This window comes from Adiantum capillus-veneris, chromosome 30, assembly GCF_014529385.1.
Source record: "Adiantum capillus-veneris isolate H3 chromosome 30, ASM1452938v2, whole genome shotgun sequence".
NCBI lineage: Eukaryota > Viridiplantae > Streptophyta > Polypodiopsida > Polypodiales > Pteridaceae > Adiantum > Adiantum capillus-veneris.
In genome coordinates, this window is record NC_140960.1 from 97,344,695 (window position 1) to 97,367,255 (window position 22,561).

The 22,561-nt window shown below is 42.6% G+C and overlaps 2 protein-coding genes across 3 annotated transcripts in view; both read right to left on the reverse strand.

The window, feature by feature from the left end:
- Window positions 1–14,687, reverse strand: part of LOC147418472 (CBL-interacting serine/threonine-protein kinase 9-like) — a 42,067-nt gene extending 27,380 nt beyond the window's left edge. Inside the window, exons 1-5 of one of the 2 annotated variants that reach the window (XM_086506943.1) lie at window positions 13,553–14,686; window positions 13,188–13,250; window positions 12,795–12,866; window positions 12,609–12,716; window positions 12,406–12,486 (exon numbers count right to left, since the gene is read on the reverse strand). In XM_086506943.1, the coding sequence (XP_086363069.1) occupies window positions 12,406–12,486; window positions 12,609–12,716; window positions 12,795–12,866; window positions 13,188–13,250; window positions 13,553–13,723 (495 nt within the window). In that variant the 5' untranslated portion in view covers window positions 13,724–14,686. Of the gene's footprint in view, window positions 1–12,405; window positions 12,487–12,608; window positions 12,717–12,794; window positions 12,867–13,187; window positions 13,251–13,552 lie in introns of both variants that reach the window. The other variant, XM_086506944.1, reaches the window with a different exon arrangement.
- LOC147418473 (uncharacterized) lies at window positions 14,164–14,858 on the reverse strand. Its single transcript, XM_086506945.1, has 3 exons — window positions 14,750–14,858; window positions 14,373–14,475; window positions 14,164–14,245 (listed from the first exon to the last, which is right to left on the reverse strand). The coding sequence occupies exons 1-3, from the start codon at window positions 14,856–14,858 to the stop codon at window positions 14,164–14,166; spliced, it is 294 nt and encodes a 97-aa protein (XP_086363071.1).
- Between the last annotated feature and the right edge of the window lie 7,703 nt (window positions 14,859–22,561).

Here is a 22,561-nt window from a genome sequence, read left to right on the forward strand (position 1 = left end):
GGCTACCATCAGATACGCATTAGGCCAGAAGATGTCCATAAGATTGCATTCAGGACAACATTTGGTCTCTATGAGTTTCTTGTCATGCCATTTGGTCTCACAAATGCTCCTGCCACGTTTAATAGAATGATGGACAAAATTTTTAGGACACATAGAAACTTCGTGGGTACCTTCTTTGATGACATGATTGTCTATTCGAAGTCCGAAGAGGAGCATAGGGATCACTTGATTGCAGTTTTCAATGAGTTACGTAAGAACGGGCTACTCATTAATGCGAAGAAGAGTGAATTCTTTTTGCAAGAAATTCACTTCCTTGGGCACATTGTTTCAAAGGATGGGGTACGCATGGATCCCGCTAAAGTGGAAGCAATTAGGTCATGGCCAGACTTGAAATCCGTACATGACATTCGAAGCTTTCTAGGCTTATGTTCCTACTACAGGAGGTTCATCCGAAATTTTGTTGAGATTGCTTCTCCACTCCATGCACAACAAGGAAAAGGAGTTACTTTCAAGTGGACAGCCAAGGAAATTTTAGCGTTCAAACACTTGAAAGAGAAGCTAACTTCAGATCCGGTAATCATTTTGCCAGATCTTTCAAAACCTTTTGTGGTTCAGTGTGTGCGTGTGGCCATAGTCTTGGTGCAGTTCTAATGCAGAATGGCCGAGTAGTCGCATATGAGAGCAGAATTCTTTTGAAGACTGAAAGGAATTTGCAAGTCTATGAGAAAGAATTGTTGGCAGTAATTCATGCTCTCACTAGTTGGAAACACTATCTGCTAGGGGCTGATTTTGTTGTCCAAACGGATCATCAAACCTTGCGATATTTTCTCACACAGACAAAGTTGTCTGAGAAGCACATGCGATGGGCAAACATCTTGTCAATGTTCCATTTTCAGATTGTGCATGTGCAAGGGAAAAAGAATGTGGTGGCAGATGCGTTGTCACGAAAGCCCCAAATTTCAGCAGTGTCAATTCCGTACCATTGTGAACTAGACGAAATGAAAACACAATATGCTGAAGATTGAGATTTTGCAAGGATCTATGACCAGCTTGTTGATGGGCAACATCATGAGCACTATATGCTTAAGAATGACTTTCTCATGATGCATGGAAAGTTATGCGTTACTAAACAGTTACGGCCAAAGATTTTGATGGAAAGTCATGCTCCACCTTATGCTGGGCATCGTGGAATTGATGCGACAGTGAAAGGGGTTGAGGCATTCTTCTATTGGCCAGCTTTGCGTCAAGATGTTGACACATTTGTAAGATCGTGCTTAGTATGCCAAAAAGTCAAATTTGACAGACAAAAGCAACCGGGATTGTTGCAGCCATTGCCAATCCCAGATAGGCCATGGGAAAGCATAGCAATGGACTTTATCTTTGATCTTCCAAGGACGCAAACAGGCAATGATGGCATTTGGACTATCATTTGTAGGTTCAATAAGCAGGCCCATTTCATTCCTGTGAGGAAGAAGATAAAGCCAGAACACATGGTCAAGATATTTATTAGCAATATCTTTAAATACCACGGGATGCCTCAGTCAATTGTCAGTGACAGGGATCCACGTATGACGAGTCTTTTCTGGAAGGCATTGTTTGAGAACATGGGCACTACGCTAAAGTTCTCTTCTTCCTTTCATCCGCAAACTGATGGACAGTCAGAAGAGGCAAATTCTATTGTCCTCGACATGCTCAAAAGTTATGTGTCAGAGCACAAGGCAACTTGGGAACACCATCATCCATTGGTTGAATATGCTTACAATAACACTGTGCATACGTCAACAAGTAAGGCACCATTTGAGATAGTGGAAGAAGGGAAGAAAGTCCCACCCATTTTGCAGACTAAGGACAAGATTTTTGAGGCAGATAAGTATGTGCAAGATATGGATGAAACATACAGGAAGATAAAGATTGCTCTTGAGAAGACTCGGGCTAAGCAAAAGAAAGCTGTTGATCGTCACCGTCATGAACTTATATTTTCACTTGGTGATTGGGTGCTTTTGCGCTTTGAAAAGGCCAGGTTAAAGAAAAGGAAAGGCAAGGAACGCTTGTTTCCTAAGCTCAGTATGCGATATTATGGTCCTTTTCAGATTTCAGAAAAGATCAGCGATGTAGCTTACAGATCAAAGCTTCAGAAGGCTGGAAAATACATAATGCTTTTCATGTCAGCCTTCTAAGACCCTTTGTTGGTGATGTGCCAGAGAATATGCTTGATGAGGAACAACCCGAAGTGGAAGAATTGGATGAAATCCTTGTTCCTGAACAAATATTGGCACATAAAGAAAGAAAGGTTAGAGGAAAGGTTGCAAGACGCTATTTGGTGAAGTTCAAGAACTATCCATCGTTGGATGCCAAATGGATGGAAGAGTCTGAATTGGTTGATTCACCTCAGCTATTGCAATTGTATCTTGAAGCCTTTCAGATGGAACCCACAGTGACTTGATGTAGCCTTTTCTCGAGCAAGGCAAGAGCATGGTTCATGATGCTCAAGAGTAGTTAAGCAATTGTATCTACTCTTTCCATACAGAATTTAGCTAGAGAAGTTTGTGCTTGAGAGTACACTAGAAGACTTCTATGCTTGATATATGTGTCGTAGCCAGGTTGGTCGGATTGTTTAATCGTCCAACGCTACATTTCCGGAAGCATGTATATCTTGGATTCCCATCATAGAATATGTGTGATATCAAGAGATACTGCATGTATTATTGGCATGCAAGCGAGGTCGCTTGCAGTATTTCAAGGGTGGGGTGTGTCACCAGGAGGTACTAGATATTTTTATTTATTTTTATTTTTACTTGTTTTCCCCGGAACCCTTGAAAAGGTGCAAGTGGACATTGCATGGCCATTGTGAAACGGCTACGGCCGAATAGGTTTCTCATAGCAGGAGTCTCGATCGGTCAGTCTGGGACTGGTCGGGCCAATTAGCACTGAATTCTGATGAGTATGGAAGCCTGTGTGTGCCAAATGAAGTCTGGGCCACTCGGAAAGTCACTTATAACTTTATAAGTCAGTGGGAACTAGAGAATTAACTCAAAAGGGGCAAACTGGACACATGGCGGCTCCAGGCAGTTTTGCCACTTCCAACATGAAGAGGGGGCGCCCAATTTGAGAGAGGAGGCTGACTTTTTAACACAAGTGACCTACAGTGTGTGTGAGTAGTGGGTGCAGGTTTACAGCTTTAATGGAAAGCTTGCCTTCTCCTCTGTCTCATATAGCGCGATGATTTGCTCTCGTGCATCTCTCTCTCCCCTTTGGCACATATGGTAATGCCCCACTAGTTGGGCTACTCAGATGAACATGTACAGTTCTGGGGGTTTATGCACGTTTGCCAAGGCAAGAGCCTTCTGAACAGAAACCGGATTAGCTAATTGCTAATTCCCCACAAGTACGCACAGTTCCATCGCGAAAGATTGCGAGTTTGGAGAGTTTTCTCGCGTGAAAACTCGTCCAATTCACAGGGGAACTGTCCCATTGTGTGCGGGAGCCCTTGGGACACGCGTAGGCGTGTTCGCTCCACTAAAAACGATCCAAAACAGCGAATTACAGCCTGCTGTGTTTTTCTGCAGGTTTAGGGTTTCGCACCTAAACTGCAAGGGAACACCGGGGGAGCCTCGTGAGAGCCTTGGGATGCGTGTACAGGCTTTGAGCACCCGGCAATGAAAAACAAGGAATTACAGCCCGCTGAATTTCTGTGACAGCTCACCAGAAAGCTTCCAGATAGCGAGGGAATCCGTCCTAGACAGGTGCTTTTGACCTACAGGGGTTTTTGCGCCGTTATGCTGCCAAAATCAGGTCGAAAACCTGCGTTTTCAGCCCTCGCCAGGTTTGGACAGCTTTGTGAAAGCTTGTGCGAAGTGGTCGGATCGTCTACCTTAATTTGAATAAAGAAATACCGAAAGGGGCGCCAGTCTTTGGGGCCTACAGGGTGTCGGTCTCATGTGCGCAGTGACATTCTAGTCGCTGGACGCAATTGTGTTCTCTTCCCTTCTCAGTGCTCTGTGTAAAGTTAACAGGTAATTGAAATAGTACCGCCCTCTACGTTGTACAGGCCGGTTATAACAGGCTATTTGTTGGCACTTTCTTTGACGATACCGTTGTTTTCTCCAAGAATGAGCAGAACACAGAGATCTTCTGCTTCAGGTCTTTCAGGCATTACGAGATCACAAGTTAGTGATTAATGCAAAGAAAAGTGAATTTTTCCTACCAGAGATACACTTTTTGGGACACATTGTGTCAGCAGCAGGAGTACAAATGGATCCGGCCAAGATAAAGACTATCCGTGATTGGCCCGATTTGAAGAATGTCCATGAAGTTAGAAGCTTCTTGGGACTGTGTTCGTACTACAGGCGGTTCATTCGAAAGTTTGCAGAGATTGCTTCCCCTTTGCATATCTTGACATAGAAAGGAGTCCCTTTCTCATGGGGACCCACAGAGGTGACTGCCTTTCAGACACTGAAAGAGAAATTGACTACGAGACCAGTTTTGACTTTGCTAGACTTGCAGAAGTCATTTCAAGTATATTGTGATGCTTGTGGTCGTAGTCTAGGTGCGGTCTTAATGCAAGAAGGCCATGTCATTGCTTACCAGAGCCGATTATTCTCAAGGCCAGAAATGACAGCAGAGATTTATGAGAAAGAGCTTTTGGCTGTTATCCATGCTCTTACTCAGTGGCAGCATTACCTACTTGGAGCGGATTTTACTGTCTTTACAGACCATCAGAGTTTGCGCTACTTCTTGTCACAAAAGCAGCTTTCGGAAAAGCAGATGCGGTGGGCGAACATCTTGTCACAGTTTCACTTCCAGATTGTCCATGTGCAGGGACAGAAGAATGTGGTGGCAGATGCTTTGTCTCGAAAGCCGTTGGTTCTGGCTATTTCCGCGATACATCATAGGAGCTTCGAGGATATGGTCGACCAGTATGCCACAGATACAGATTTTGCAGACGTTTTCACACGGATACGGGATGGGGAGACAGTAGCGCGATATTCCATTCAGGATGGCTAGTTGATGAGAAAAACCATGTTGTGCGTTACACAACCGTTGAGGGTAAAGGTTATGACTGAATGCCACTGTCCACCTTTTACGGGTCACCACGGCATTGCTACCACCATGAAAGGGGTAGAGAGATACTTCTTTTGGCCGAGACTCAAGAAGGATGTGGAAGAGTTTGTGCGCAGTTGCTTGGTATGCCAGAAGGTCAAGTTTGACAGGCATAAAGCACAGGGATTGTTACAGCCTTTACCCATACCCACCCGCCCCTGAGAAAGTATTGCAATGGATTTCATTTTGATCTCCCGAGAACACAGAGTGGTCACGATGGTATCTGGACTGTTATTGACAGATTTAGCAAACAGGCTCATTTCATTCCAGTGAAGAAAACCGTCAAGCCGGATCACTTAGCGAGACTGTTTGTGGCCCATATCTTCAGATTACATGGCATGCCTGAGACAATTGTTTCCGACAGAGGACCCAGATTTACGAGTTTGTTTTGGAAGGCAATTTGGGAGAACATTGGCACACGGTTGCAGTTCTCGTCATCGTTCCACCAGCAGACTAACGGGCAATTTGAGATTGCCAATTCAGTGATTCTAAATTTATTGAAGTCTTTTATCTCGGATCAGAAGACTCAATGGGACAAGTACTTACCTTTGGTGGAATTTGCCTACAATAACACGATACACTCTTCGACGAGGAAGGCGCCATTTGAGATTGTTGAAGGTGCTGCGAAGGTTCCACCCTTCCTAAGCACGAAAGATAAGATTTTTGAAGCGGATGAGTATACGTGCGACTCAGACACGGCTTTTGCCAAAGTCCGCGAGGCTTTGCAGAAATCTCAAGAACGACAGAAAAAGGCAGCGGATCACCATCGTCGCGACTTGAAATTGAAGGAGGATGATTGGATGCTCTTACGTTTTGAGAAGGCACGCCTGAGAAAGAAAAAGGGAAAGAAGAGGCATTTTCCAAAGCTCAGTATGCGATACTACGGACCTTTCCAGATCTCTGAAAAGATAAATGATGTCTCCTTCCAAGTGAAACTGCCTGATTCTTGGAGGATTCACAATGCATTTCATGTGAGTCTCTTGAAACCTTTCAAAGGTGATGTGCCTGATGATGGGGAGCCTGATGAGCAACCCGAAATGGAAGAAAACGAGAAAATCCTTGTTCCTGAACAGATTTTGGCACATAAGGATACGAAGATTAAAGGTAAAGTCCGAAGGCGGTTCTTGGTTAAGTTCAAGAACTATCCTACATCGGATGCGAAGTGGATGGAGGAGGAGGACCTAGCAGATACTCCTCAGATTGTGAAACTTTACCTCGATGCTTTTGGTTTAGCATAATCTACTCCAAATGGAACCCAGAATTCAGCTTGGCCGGAGATCTAGTGCAGTGGGATGCACAAGAGGAGAGTTACTCCGCTCCTTTGTCAACAAATGCCTCGATTTTGATACTAGAGTCACTAATGTCTCTTTGAGCTTCAGGGATACAGAAAGCTGACAGTATTCTGCTGTATGACTTTATGAAATGAAATTCTTGAATATGATACTGATTTGTTCTTGACTTCTTTTTAAGTGCAGGAACTGATAGACAAAATGACTCCAGCATTTTGGTCTACTTGATCTCGAATAGACATGGTTGCAATAGGGGTTAGTCAATCGGACATCGATGAGGTCCCGACTGGATCTAGATGCGATTGCTAGCTACATTGCCGATAAATCATGGTCTAAGATCTGAATGAATGTTGAATGTCATGTGATGTCCTATGAAGTCTAGTGATGTCGTGTTGATGTGGCTGTCGATTGGTACATGTGCTAGATGTGTGTTCCTAGTACGTAGGTACTAACAGTCAGTGTCTGCTAAAACGGTTTATGACCTCTGTCTGTTTTGCAGGCGTAATCGAGGGAGATTACAATGCTTTCAAGAGAGGGTATGTCACAAAGTGATGACGTGGCTGCCCAATATGATGGCCAGAAACCCTAAAACTGCAAAAACCCTAACCCTAACCCTAAGGGCAGTAGGATTGAACCCGGAAAATGCGGAGGCATGATGACGTGGCACCGTACGGCAGAATCCGCTTTTTGCGACGCAATCTACGGTAGCCAACGATGCTTTTTGCTTTTTCTACGCAAATTGGAAAGAGAGAGAGAGAGAGAGAAGAAACTCTTTGCTTTAATTTTGAAGCTCAAGAGAGCTTGTGAGAGAAAGAGCCTTTGCTTTTATATTCAGGCTTTTGACTTTAAGCTTTTGGGGCTCTGCTTTGGCATCCCTTGTAAAATAAATAAGTGGATTGGGCTCAGAGCATCTGGACGCAGAGTCTGAGAGTGAGACCCAACCACTCTTGTACTTTGAACACTGATTAATACAAAAAGAAATACCAAAAGGGACGCTAGTCTTTGGGGCCAATATCTCTAGGCACGGAACTCCGCCGGGCCAGTGCAAATCTATTGTGAACTGTGAACTGTTTTGAAGTGGTTATTTGGTGTTGTCGTGATTGATTCTTGACTTGCAGTGTCCAAGTCTGTTACATTTTATTTATGGGTGTGAGTTTGTTGTTCGCACAGATCACCACGCACTTAAGTGGCTTCAATCTATACCTAGTGCAGATTGGAGTGATAGGCAAGCACGATGGTCTCAAATTTTTAAACAGTTTGGTGGTATGATTGAGTATATCCCTGGAAAAGCTAACCCTGTTGCAGATGCTCTTAGTAGAAAAGGTCAAGTTCTCTCTATCGACTCTCATTCTTTTCTTTCTATTCAAGGTGTTAGCTTTGATGATCTAAAAGACAATTGCATGGGCTCTAAGTTTGAAAAGCATTGGTTAAATGATGAGGACCAACCAGAGATTGTTGATGAAGCAGAAGTGATGGAGCCCGAGCAGATTCCTTTGCATCGATTCAAGCACGGAAAGAAGAAGCAAGCACGACAATATTTCCTCAAATTCAAGGATCGAGGGACACATGAAGCAGCATGGGTGGACGAGGAATTCTTCACCGATTACCCAATCCTCATACAAGGAGGCCATGCAGATCGGTACTTGTACCTCACCTTAAGCAGGAGGGGATGTCGCGTGCAAATGGCTCTGTGTGCCACGTGGACATACTTCATAGACTTCCAGAGCCACTTCTCCCCTTCTTCCTAGATAGAGATGTCTAGAATCCTAGGAGGATTAGTACTGGCAATTTTTGTGAGCCTATTCGCAGGACCTACATATCAGAACAAGTCCATTAGATTAGGTTTTCTAGTTTGGAACCCTCTTGCATAAATGGTTTGTATAAGCGTCTTGACATAAGTTATTACATTACGGTGGGCATCTAGCATGACGAGCATGTAGTTCTAGGTTAAAGGAATCCAATGAGCCATTATTCCATGCGACAATCATATTCCCGGGTGGGCGGATGTGCGACAGTTGCACCCAAATTTGGACCCCCTAGACCTATTTTTGATTAATCATTTTTATGATTTATTTGTCCTGGTGGACAGTTGTCCTACCTAGGCCTTAATAATTACTTAAGGCCCATTTCACACCTATATAAAAAACCATCTGCCAACACTTGGAGCAAGAACGCCAAGATCAGCCAGCGTTTTGCAACAGGAGCAACCAACGTTTCTGGAATTCAACAACCAGCTTTTTTGGTTTTCAACCCCATCGCCGGCAAATCTCAGCCATACCAGCCAGCGTTTTTGGTTTTCAGCCCTAGCGCTGCGGCAACAACAGATCAGCCCTGCATTTTTCAGTTTTCAGCCCATCCCTCGCCGGATGTGCAAGAGATCCACAGCGGTTCCCATTGACAGATGCGATCCGGTACTTCGGCAGTAAATTGAGCCCTCCCCTCGGTAATTCCCTCACCGAAATTGAGTGCTCTATCACTGTCCTTCATCAACCTCGTCGAGGTCCTGCGTTTTCAGCCCATCATACTTCTCACATCGGGAGTGCAAACCAGCCCATGGTGGTCATCCGCAATTCCCAAATCAAGAAGGATCCAAGGTGCATCAAATCAGCCCCAAAGGTGCCTCTTCCCGAAGAGTTACCGCAGTGATTTGTCGTCGTCCAGTCAGCAGAGTCTGCATTGAGGTATTGCATTGTGTATACATTCCAATTTACGCAATCTAAAGCAAATACCACATTGGTAACGGTGTGGGGGGCCCTTGAGAGGGTTAGTTGGGACCCCATCGGGTGTCGCTCTTCTCTTCTCTCTCTTTCTCTCTCCCTCTACACATCTCTATTGCTTTCTCTCAGCCCCTCTCTTCAGGGGAAGTAAAAAGAACAATCATTCAAGCACAAAGCATTCATTTAAGCAAGGAAAGAAGGAAAGGATTTTGTGGAAGTGTAAAACTAGATCTTCACCATTTCAATTCCGCTGCACCTGACACCAAAATACATCGATCCTCCACAAACCTGTCTATGAAGCACGATGACGTCGCGCATAAAGACTTTCAAGCGCATACTAAGCATGCAAGAAAAGATCTTTTATACGGAAGACATGACAGTGATCAATCTCCACAATCGGAGAGATGATGCATCTCCACCTTTCAACATAAGTCCCGAACACATAGAGGCAGGCATCTCTCCTATGTAACATATGTGTTGTAAGCCAGAAAGCATAACATCCCAAAACTGCAAGCAAAATTGTCGAGTCAACTCATCCTCCCCAAAACCAGATGTACTACCTAGGCCAACCACTGCGTCATGCATCTCCTGCACAAAGAAGGGGGCTAGTAAAGTGTGGCACATAACCTCTGTAACCACAGGCTGAACATGAGACCAAACCGCTTCTCTGGCATGCAAAATATCATCAATCAGCTGATCTACAGTGAACAAATGCTCAAAATAATATAAAGCTATGTCAAGGACCTTATCAGGATCCATGTGCAACCATGCGGCATCTCAGAATGCCCTAACAGAAGTCCCCTTGGGACACTCCCGGAAGTGTGCAAAGAAATCCTTATTCAACCTATCCGCTTTGAATGTGACTAAGAGTCTCTCTCGTGTTAGCTTGGCACACTCCTCGAAACTCCTCAAGCTACCAGTGTATGCAACCCAAATGGTCCTGTAACGTTCCTTGCAGAACAAGTCTCAGTGCCTCTCTACAATTGTCTGTCTGCAAGTTTGGGAAGAGGCAGTGATGCATGTAGCTAGATGGGATGCGGGATCTAAAAAACGATTGCATGTCCAAACATCATAAATCATCAGAGACAATGAAGCATCCTCAAACACCAAGTCAAGTATGCCCAATCCTTGTCTAGGCATAGAGGACGTCTCGATCTCAAATGCAAAGAAATTAGGGCATGATCAAAGAGCACTGTGGATCAGAGAGCATTGTAGCAAGCCAAATCGTAACTGTCCCACCATGAGATGGTGCTCACGCACCAATCTAAAATCTATCTAGTCGCTCTAGCAAACGACCTGACTACCTTATGAAACCCCACAAAAACTTCAAAGACTCTGGAGTGCGAGTCAAAGCATGCCATGCAAGCATCTCTCTCGCATGGTGCTACAAATGGGAGAGGAGGAGGCTGAACGGCTTACCAGTCCTCAGGGGTCTCTATATTCTTGAAATCACCTCCAACAATCCACAAATCCACAATAGGCAATACATTCACAATTTGATACCAAAACTCAGTTCTTTCCTGAGCTGAAGTGGGGGCATAGATACGCATCGCACCAACTAGAGACTCATCCATCTCTAGAGTGATCCACATCGCTCTACCATGTACCAATGCACCATGGTCTTGCACACAATGATGCCGCACCCACAGAAATATATACACCACTGCTAGAGTCTTGCTGGTCAATCGCAGTTGCCCAAATGTGTGAGAATCCCCAGGTACCAACTTGCCACATCTATGGTAATTACATGGATTGTGCTCCTGCACAAGAAGTATATCCACATCTCAATCTACATGAGAGCGCAAATCTCTGCGAAGAAAATTCCATCTTGGGCCACTGATGCTAGTGTGATGCAAACCATTGACATTCCAAGTGACAATATGTATATCCATGTTGCAAACAATGGTGAACCTGAAACCTCAAAGGCATACATCAACCGTGGCATCAGCTACAAGACTAAAGATCAATGTCGAGCCCTCTTGATCCCTGGCCGAAGCTGTGGAACAAGAGCTAATGGAAGTGCATCCTCATCATGTGGTAGTGGACGCAAGAGTTGTCATGGAGCAAAGGAGCGAGCAACTGTAATTCAAGAACCAAAGTAGTCTGAAGAGCATCGCAGTGTGGAAACAATTGTCGGCTCCGCATGTGCAACCATGCACTGATCTGCTGAGTGTGGCCCCCTAGGTGCATATTTAAAGGCATGGTTACAAAGGCAACTGATACAAAAGCTAGCTGCCCTCAAAAGCACCCTTGCTAAAAGCAGGTCCCGAAAGCCTGCTAAGTCAACTGCTTTCATAATAGCCAGATAAGCTGCCGTATGGCCTGCTGCATCAACACATCCCTACTGCGACTTGTCCCACGAATCCTGCCATGTTTCACACGTGCTTGGCTTCAGACTCGAGTCCTTTGTTCTGCCCTTGCTTTGTCGGGTCAAGTCATGATCATGCCACATCAACACTTTGTAGCAATAAGGGATCCCAACAAAAGCTCGAAGAGTCTTAAAATGAAACTTTTACCTCGTAGAATTTATTGGTGCAGCTACAAAAATAGAAGGAGCTCGAAGACTTTTCAAAGACCTTTCTAGAGCTATGCCAGTCACTATTTTCATGGAAGATGCATCTGAACTTGGTTTTGTTGTGTAAAGGAGCTTGAGGGGCTTAAGCTGGAGCATGCCTCATAGTGCAAAACGTCCTCCCTCCACTCTGAGGCAAGAAAGGTATCTGCAACAGCTTTGAAAAATTATCTTCAGACCTATGATGTGATTACCTTGAGAAACATCTGGAGGCATCAATGGTCACTACTTTTTTGGGACAGTCCTTCACTTGCCCCAAGTCGCTTAAATCTGTTTCTTCGCATAGTATGAGGGGTTGTTTCGAGATCAAACTGGAGAATGATGACTCCTCTACACAGTTTAAGACATGTCATATTAAATACATGGAAAGGACTAGAAACATCAAAAACAAGAAGGCTCCTGAAGAAAAATTTTCAATTTGTTCTTTCAGCTTGAAGCAAGGTCCCCTGGGCTTACTAGCATTATGCTAGTCCACAAACTCATGTTAGCAAGGCAGTAAGTAATGAACTCTATTATAGGAAAAAGGGTCACATTGGTGTTTTTGAGCACCAAAGTCTTGTAGTCTTACCCATAATACTTAATCTGATAATCGTCCATGTCATATACAAAGCAAATTTTACAGATGCCTTGAAATTACTTATGGCATCAAGTATCTATATTATGCTAAATTGAAGGTTAAAAACTTCAAGCGGATATGTTGTGCAGAAAAGAATATGTGATATCTTACACGAACTTGTTGAGAAAGGGCACTAAGTCCAAAATCTGATACTTTGAGGTTTCCTTCAGAATCCAGAAGAAGGTTCTCAGGCTGAAACAGGTAAGACTTAAACAATGTAGATGGCAAAAACGAAGGACAACCCGTAAGGGTCAACCAAGCAACAAGGAAAATCAATTTATGACTTGAACCGCTTCATACGGAAGATCACCAACCTTTAGGTCTCTATGGTAGACTCCTCGACTATGACAGAAATCCACAGCATTGATGAGTTGTTGAAAATAACTTCTTGCTTCATCCTCTTTCAGCTTACCTCGATGAACCTAACATGATTCCTGGATTAGCACAACTACTGATAATGTAATAGCAAGGTGTTATGCAGTACATAACCACATTATTACAATTTTGTCGAAAAGCTCCCCTCCTTCTACAAACTCAAGAACAAGATAAATCTTTGTTCGGCTAGCCATCACCTAGAGCAGAAAATCCATGTTTAAGTACTCCAGAGAACAAAATTCTCAAAGTAGCATGCCCTTAACATTTATGAGTGTCAGGGAAACAGACAAGAAACCATGCATCGACTAAGACAGACACCCTGGCTTATGGGAGTGCAGCTGCATTTTCTTCCACATTGCAAGTTAATTCTTATAGAGATAGACCATGCAACCCCAAATGAAAGATGCACAAGCCAGAATTAAACATGATTGTGCATACACAAACATATTAATATGGCTTGAGACTTTGCACAGAACAAATACTTCAAGTAATGAAAAACCATGAGTCAAGGAATCAACCTCAAACAATTGCACTACATTTGGGTGTCTGATTAGCTTCATAGTTGAGATTTCCCTCTTGATCTGTCAAAATAACGTTCCAACTTGCCATTAATGTAGCCTCACCTTCATGCAAATGCACCTTGTGCAAATTCTCAAACTTTTCCAGCTAACAAGTCAAGCTTCAGGCAATGCATATAATCCTCTCATGCACCATCGATAGGAGCAACTGTATGCCAGAAGAAAGCTCCAAGCACCAAAACACTGAGTATCGAGTATAATGATTCGAGGCAACAATCACATCAAATGTGCTCGTCTAAGGGTTGTGTTGATCCATCCATTGGTACAAAACGATCTACAACTAGAGATCTAATCAAAAAACATACCTGTTCCACCATATGATGCTTGAGAATTTTCTCCTTGTCTAAAATCTTAATGGCAACCTTCTCTCCAGTCTCAACATTCTTGGAATACTTGACCTTGGCAAAGCTACCTTCACCAATTGTACGTCCAAGCTCATATTTGCCTACACGGATGCGAGTATCAGGTTGGCTCATATTGAATCCAATTTGAAAGCAATGTGCAATTGCCAAGCTATACTCCTGGACTTCGTTTTCAAATTCTGCGATGGTTCCTAATGTCTGATCAGCCTTGCCACAGAAATTATACCCTTTTCATCAATGGCCGAGAATATTTGTTTACGGATGGTAGACAAACCCAAATGAATGTAGTATTTCGATAATGTCACTTGCTCTATCAGCTAATGAAAGCTGATGTCTACAATCTCAATTTGAAATGAAAGCCATGTCTGATCAATTTCAACAAACACACTTTAGTGTAATGCTCAAGCTTTGCCAAAGCCGTGTTCCTGAAATTCCCTTTTGAATTCTGGATGTTTGATCAACCTTGGCTTAGGCACTATGCCCTTTTCCCTCTAGGAATGCCAGCATGCCTTCAAACGAGCACCGTAATTTGATAAGTACACTTGCACTCTCAGCTACATGAAAGCTGATGTGAAGTAGGTAATCTTGCCGAAGAAAAAAATCCCTTGCGACAGAAGTTTTGTGGGTATGTTAATCCTGCAAGAATGGTAGACAGTCTTTGTGTCTAGCTGATCTGAATGAACATAGTATGTTGATCATCTCACTTCCACACTCAGCTGCATGTAACTTGCTGATGTCAATTATCTCAAGATGCTGATGTTACCAAAGAGAAATTCCAGACGCAGAAACTTTGTCGATACTACTTATTTTGGCAGAAAATATCGGTATCAGCTTGCTCCTCTCTCCATATGCATGCTTTGAACAGCCTGTTGCAGCTCACTGACACAAATTATGCACGTAAGAGGGTAATTGAAAGCCAGCCTACAATCTATATGCATACAGCAGACAGCAGCAGATTAGTCATGTGTCTCTGCAGTGTTTGTAACTTTTGTGGGTGTCTGTGTGAGAGTGAGAGAGGCGCGCGCGCGCGCGCGTGTGTGTGTGTGTGTGTGTGTGTGTGTGTGTGAGAGAGAGAGAGAGAGCACGTGTGTGTAGTTTGTCCGAAGTAGCAACCCGACAAGGGGAGGATGCGTACAGAACCTGATCGCTGCTCCATCACTCCGGCCAACTTTTTCGTACGCAAAGTGTTGAGGGAATCAAGGCCAGCCTTCAGGACTTTTAGAAGACAAAACTTAAAATTAGGAATCATCTGCACTGTGAAATCACCTGGTTCTTCTTGTATTGAAGCTGCTCAGTGCTTGTTACAATCTACATGGACGCTGGCCTATCCATGTCACGCCTTCCCCTTAACAAAGACATACATCATGAATGATAAAACTTAATATGAGTGACATCAGCACAAGTGATGATCTGATTAGAGTTGCGTTGGCATGGCCGGGAAAATATGCAAGTGGATTCAAAGGACATGGCAAATTAAGTTCTTCAAGATTGATTTGTTCTTTGGTAGTAACAGGTTGGGAAGTCCTGATGTGCTTGTCTGCATACAAATAATCAGGTACTACTTCTTTCACCATATTTGGCAAGCAAGGAACCACCGGGTGTTTGAGGGGGATCTGGCTGTGGCAAGCTTTTGTGAAATCATACAAGAAAACAGGGTGACGATCCACATGATCGGAGGTAAACAAGTCTCAGAGGATTGGTCTAGAACAATACATATCATGATGACATCTTGCAATAAGTAAAGCCTAGGAGCAGTTGTGGTTTCTCTGTCAAGCAGAGAACTTGTAATCCTTTGACTCTCAAGGCTCGGTCTAAGCTCGAGGTTGGTGTATATTTATGATGTTCTTAATACTATCCACTCACAATTGTGAGTTTTGCAAAAAAAAAAAAAGATGCTAGGTATTGGTTCTAATGCGTTGGAGGATTATGGATCTAGCCATAGATGCAGAAGAGCTTCACTAAGGCCTGTCTTGCACACTGGATAATAGAGTAACACATGTGCTCCTTCTTTGTACTCTACTGGATGGTGCCCTTCATCATAGTTAGGCATATCGAGAGTTTGAGCGGAGATTTTATATTTGCGAGCTTTCGATTTTGAGCTTTTGCAATCGAAATTTTATTTTTGAGCTTTTTAACGTTCGCATTACACTAACGATATCTTAAAATATCATTGTGGTATGAGAAAACCTACTCTGGATTGTGCATTCCTTCAATTACTAAACAATTAAATGTGACATGCATGCATATCTATATTTGAGGGAATGTAAACTTAAGCACTCTCTTATTAAACTAAAATGTAACTTTAAAAAAAGTACATTTGTAATCAGTACTGAGTGAATATCAGACTATGAAGAATACCAAACAACACAAGTAATGTCAAAGTAACCTACCAAGTCAACTCAAGTAGGCCCAAACCAAACTAGATTCCAAGTGGTAGTGTGGCATGCATATCATATTACATAGTAAACCTTTAATCACAGAATCTAGTCACATGATTACCAAAATGCCATGCCCACATCATGTGGTCACCATGTACACGAGATACACAAATCAAAACATCAAAATGCAATGTCTAAAGAGAGTAACCTACCAAATCAACTCAAGAAGCCTCAAAACCAAACTGCATTCCAAGTGGTAGTGTGACATGCATCTCATACTATCGTAACAAGCCTCCAATCACATTATCTTGTCACACGATCACCAAAATGCTACGTCCACATCATGTGGCCACCATGTACATAAAACACATAAATCAAAACATCAAAATACAATGTCTAGAGAGAGTCTCCTAAAGCAAGTTGCCCTCCCTGCATCAACATATCACTTGTCCACATGCCATGTTGGACAAACATCTTTCATAGAGCACATCATTTAGCTCTAGACACATGCAATGCCTCATATCCTCTGCACGAGCTCGGTCTAAACCACCATAGCCCGCAAACACATCCAAAAATATAGTTGTAAGGCTCAGTAAATGTAGTATGATGTGACCTACCAGATCCCAAAATCTATGCTTCGCCTCAATTGTTTTACCAAAACTGTCTGAGAAATTTATTCACATGTCCCCCCAAATTCAAATGGCAATTTTTCAAATTTTATCCATGAAATCTTTGATGATATGGCCTAGATACAGCTAGCTGCTTTTAAAGCTTCTCCAAGCAATAAAACTACCTTTCAAATGAAGGGTCACATTTTGAGATAAGCTTAAGTCTTGCTTGTCTTTCGTGACGGCCACCTTCAAAACAGGCCTTTTGCTATGTATTGAAATGCTTATAGCACCCTCTAGACAGTTGTTTGGACAAATGTTTTGCACTGTAAGGTCTATAGACATATTAGCTCTTTGTAGACAATGGAATACACCAACAGTCTTACATGGTCATAGAATGTTCATGAGCATGTAATGCTTGCCCTTTCCTTAGGCCATCACGTGGTAGCTAAATTGTTTCTTACCAATTAGTAGCTAGTTCTTCCCATAGAGGAGCATGTATCTCTTGCCCTTTCCTTAGGCCATCATGAGGTAGCTAAACCCCTTCTTACCGATCAACAGTCCTTTCTACCCATAGAAGATTTTGTTCACATGTGAAAAACCTTCAAGGAGTGACATGTGTGTCAGTTTCACCAGACTCCTACAAAATGCAAAACCAACAACTGAAAAATTGCTTGGGCGTTGGAATTTTCAATGCAACTATGATCCCATGTAACTCTCACCACAAGCATGTACTTTATCCCATTATACTTATCATAATTTGCAACTCTCCACAAGCATGGGAGCTTTGAAACCAAGCATCTCCAACACACTACTTGTTGCTTGTTGAAGTCTTTCTTTGATCTTCTCCAAGCCTGCTCTACGATCCATAGCTAGGTCCCTCTTTTGGTTTATCTGGTCTTTAATGTCTAGAGCGTTGTTATCTATCTCATTGGTCCCAAAGGTGAAATGATAGTTCTTCTCAGCAATTGAAAGCATAACCTTTGAAAAAGAAGCTAATTTTTAGCAATCAAAAGAATGGCTTTTGCAAAAGAAGTTAAATGATGCAATACTTTGCAGCGGAGAACTTCAACTCACTTGATTATTAGTAGCAGTAATCCCTTTGTGATTACCTCAACAACCTACTTTAAGATGCATGTCACAAAACATGAGCATGTAGTCAATTGAGAGCAAGCCAACTTGCTTAGAGCATGTGTCCGGGTGTAGCTCCAAAATTCCAGCTTCAACCATCACAAAGGTTAAAACTAGACGAGCAGGTGTAGTTAGAAACCAACTAGCACCCCTGCATTGAGATAAATAAGTTGCTCACATGCTGCATACTTGTGCTTTGGTAGACATCAAACAACAATTTTTGTCTCATGTCACTTGACAACAAGAGCAAGTAGATGACCTTAAAAGTGTTACTTTTCTTCCTCATTTGACTAAGGGAAACATGAGATTGATGTTGTTGACATTTGTGTGGTTGTAAAATGTGACAAAAGATACTATAAAGGCTTTGGAGTGATGGTTTATTTGGTGGATGTAGAAGATGAAGACAGTCTCAGCAGGCGGGAATTGTGTCCTGGAACGTCGAACTGTAGAGCAGTCACACAGTAGTAATTACCACGGCAATTAGTACAATAACTTCTAGAAGGCTATAAATAGGACCCATTACATTGTAATCGGGCTTCTTGCCTCTTACTCCTTATTTCTTAGTTCTCTTAGCTTAAGCTTTGGAGTATTCTCTGCTACAATCTCTTCGCCTGTAACTTCATCTTGTAATCGTTACTGCAGCTATAATCATTTGAGCTTCAATCAGTTATACCTTGTACTAGTTGTCTCTATACAATGAATATGAAACTACAAACAGTTTTCAGTTGTCCAATCTATCTCTCATTTCAGTATACTATTTCAGTTCATATAACTATTTCAGTCTAGTCTCTAGTCTCTATTCCAGTTTAACTGACTGAATTGATGACTTACCGCTAACTCTAAATTCCAACACTGGAATTATCTATCTAAAGAGATCAACTCCAATTCCATTTTGGCGATCACGATGGCTAGAGCTGATTGCTCATTGACCAGTAAACTCTTCTCTCCCAGTTGGAATTTTCTACTGTAGTAATGGCACCCAAAACCAGTCGTGGTCGTAAACAGTCACACCGTGTTGATCCTATTCCTGAGGAGTCAGACAGAGATTCTAATCCTAAGAAGGACCCGGGGACTGAGACTGAGGCTGAGGAGGAGCACAGTCATGCTGATGAGGCTAAGGACTCTCAGCACTCCAGCCAGTCGAGAAGGAGAAGGGCTGAGCGCAAAGAACGCAAGTTCAAAAATTCTTGCACCACATATAATGAAGGGGGCAAAGGCAACAAGGGTAGTCGCCTCAGTTCTAGTAGGAAAGCCAGAGAAGAGACAACAACTGAGACTGATGAGAAAATTGATTGGGATGATGATACAGACCATTACAAGAAGTCTTCAAGACGAAGTCAGGTTCCTAACGTTAGGAAAGGCAGAAATGATACTGATCGACATGATTACACTTCTTCATTGAAAATTTCTTTCCCAATGTTCAAAGGAGGGAAGAAAGATGATCCAGATGTTCATATCCAAGCTTTTCAACAGTATGCTGAGTTGAAAAATATTGATGAAGATGATTGGGGGGAATACTTTCCTCAGACACTAAAAGATACAGCAAGGAAATGGTACTACCATTATCCAGCTTGCCAACTTAGATCATACAATAAATTATTGAAGGCTTTCAGACTGGAATATTCAGACAACAGAGGGGATGAGGACATCCTTTGTGAATTGGATAAGATAAAGCAAGGGAAATTATCAGTCAGAAGTTACGTTGAGAAAATCAAGGAGCTAACTAGATAGCTGGGGGGTTCACTATGTGTAAAACTACCATATCACGTGCGTTCAAGACATGTTTGTAGAACCCCTTAACTGTGAATTTTTTAAGGAATAAAATGTACCCTTTTCTTTTAAAATTTGTAAGTTTTTTTCAAATTTGAAAAATAGTATCCCTTTTGTATATATATTTCTGTAAGTTTCAAGAACTTTAAATACCCTTCTGTTGAACTCATGTGATAGGTTACATTTTTCTTAGGTGACCTGCCTAGGCCAGATAGTTGCAGGAGCCACCATCAAAAAAGAGGTTGCGAGCATGGTTTTTAATGGTTTCCGCAGTAAAAAGCTTAGGGAACAGGAGGTGCCTGCACCAACAAAGAAATTCAATGATTTGGTGCAGCGAGACCTGAAGCTTGAACAACAGGCAAAGAAGGAGAGGAGTCACAAGAAGAGGAGGTCCAGTGGTAGCAGTGATTCCACTGAGAATTATGATTCCAGTAAGACCTCCAGTAGCTCTGAAGCAGCTCAGATGAAAAGAGCAAAGACAAGGCCAAGAAAGGGTCTTGGTCCAGATAGATTGATGAGATGGCCAGGCAGATTGCTAAAATCAGCCAGACCGGACAACCAGCTAGAAGAATGGAAACCTGGTGTTCAAGGTGTAAATCTAAAGATCATGTTTCCGATGAATGTCCACAGTGTACTTATTGCAAAGCGTATGGTCATTTATGGAACAATTGTGGCATTCGCATTCATCACTTCAAGAAAGGGAAAGATTTTTCTGTGGTGGCATTTACTAATGTTGAACCAGCCAGACTGGAGACAACCAGTGTACCTCAAGAGGAGAAAGCAGGTACCAGTGGTACTGGTACTAGGCACGACAGATACCAGGGAGATACTGGCTGGGGCCGGGGTCGTGGTAATTTCCAAAACAGAAGTCTGAACTATTATAGTTGTGGTAAGTATGGGAATTTTGCGGCTCAGTGTTCAGAAACACCTACTACTGTGGCTACTGAGGCAAAGGCCCCAGAGCCAGTTCCTGCTAGAGCAGTTACACGCAGTAAAGGGGTGGTCATTGAGGAGATTCCAGATGAGCCAGTCAAACCAGTTGGTCCTAAGAGTAACAAATAGACTCAGCACAGAGAAGTGTGGAAGGCAAAGGGTAAAGAAAAGGTAGTTGATGAATGGCAGGAGTAGAGGGAACTGGCGGCTAAGATCACAGAAGATTTAGCCAAAAAGCTGCTAGAGCAGCTTGAAAGTTCTGATGCTCGGGCCATTCAGAAGATACCATCCCCGTCTTCTGAGAAAGCACAACCAGATCAATCAGGGTCTGGAACTCATGAGACCATGTTGGCTACAGTATAAGGACTAATCGAAGATCTAGAAAATGACAAATCAAATACAACTGCAATAGGAAGCACTGGACAAGGCACGAGTGGTATCAAAATAGAAGAATGGCATTATGCAGATAGTCCTGATTCTTCAAGTTTTGAGAATGACTCTGATAAAGAGAGAGAAGACATTCAAGTTAAGATTTGGGTGAAAGAATTCAGAAACTCACAGTTGAGTTAGATGACATTAGAAAAACTTTACCTGAAGCAGCAAAATTCATCAGACAGGGAAGGAAGGAAGGCTGAGACGGAAGCCAGAGCAATTGACTTGGCTGCTGTCAGAGATGATGAAGTGCCGGTGATCCAGGTAGACTATAAGGTTAGAAAACAGTGGGAACCACTATCTGGTGTAATACTCGATGGGGGAGCAGGTGTAAATATCCTGGGGACACACCTTCAGCAAAGAATGGGTATTACAAATCTGAAACCAACACCTTTCAAAGTTCGAATGGCGGATCATTGGGTTGTGTAGGCAACATGGATGATAGAGAGTATGCAGATAAGAGTGGGCAAGGGAAAGTTCAAGACCAGTTTCCTAGTATTAGATGTGCAAGGCGCATATGGGATGCTACTAGGCAAGCCATGGTTGCGAACAGCACACGCTGTTCACGATTATGCCAATCAGACTCTAACGATACAAGGTGCAAGTAGCAGAATTCAGATTGAGACGAACAACACTAGGATCTGGAAAAAGGAGCTTTGACCAGAAGAGATTTTCCAGAAGTATAAGGTGAAGAAATTTTAGAGGATGCTAGCAGCAATCAATATCTTTCCATTAGCTAAAATAGATTTAAATGCAGTATTATTGGATAAATATCAGGCGGAAAGTCAAGAGAGGTAGTTTCCAAAACAATTTACTGAATTAAATTCTGGGGAACGACTAGTTCAATTATCAGGAAGGTCAGACAAATCAGTTGATTCCAGTACACCAGAGGCTTCTGAACGAACACAATCTCGAGAAGTTACTGAACATCAGAACATCAGTTCAGAGCTCAGAGGTCCGTCTTGGGACTATGCTGAAGAATCAACCAAAAGAAAGGGTGGTGGGCCTAACTGGTTGCTGTCAGATGATCAAGAAATAGAAGAATGGAATCTGGGTTCTGAGGAAAATCCCAGAATGATTAAAGTCAACAAGCATCTGAATCCAGTGATGAAAGAGAAGGCACGACACATGTTCTAGCGGTACAAAGATGTGTTTGCAGGGGAACATACTGACCTCAAGGGAGTGGATCTAGAGGTATGTCAACACCGAATACCATTAAAACCTGATTGCAGACCAGTGTGGTTACAATGCTACAGGATGAATACAAATTATGCTAAGAAGGTCAAGGAAGAAATTGACAACCTTCTGAAGGCTGGGTTCATTACTGAAGTAGCTAGTAGTGACTGGTTATTTTCGATTGTGGTGGGACCCAAGAAAAATGGAAAGCTGAGAGTCTGTGTGGATTACCAGAAGCTGAATGCTCAAACAATCAAGGATCCCTTTCCATTACCCTTTACAGACATGCTGTTTGATGAAATTGCAGGATATGAGATGTATAGTTTCATGGATGGTTATAGTGGATATAATCAATTACAAATTGCTCATGAGGATCAAAGTAAAACCACTTTTATCACTGAGTGGGGAGTGTTCATGTATCTAGTTATGCCATTTGGTCTGTGCAATACTTCAGCAACTTTTCAACGATGTATGATGGAAATATTCAGTGAATTTATCCACCGATTCCTGGCGATATTTATGGA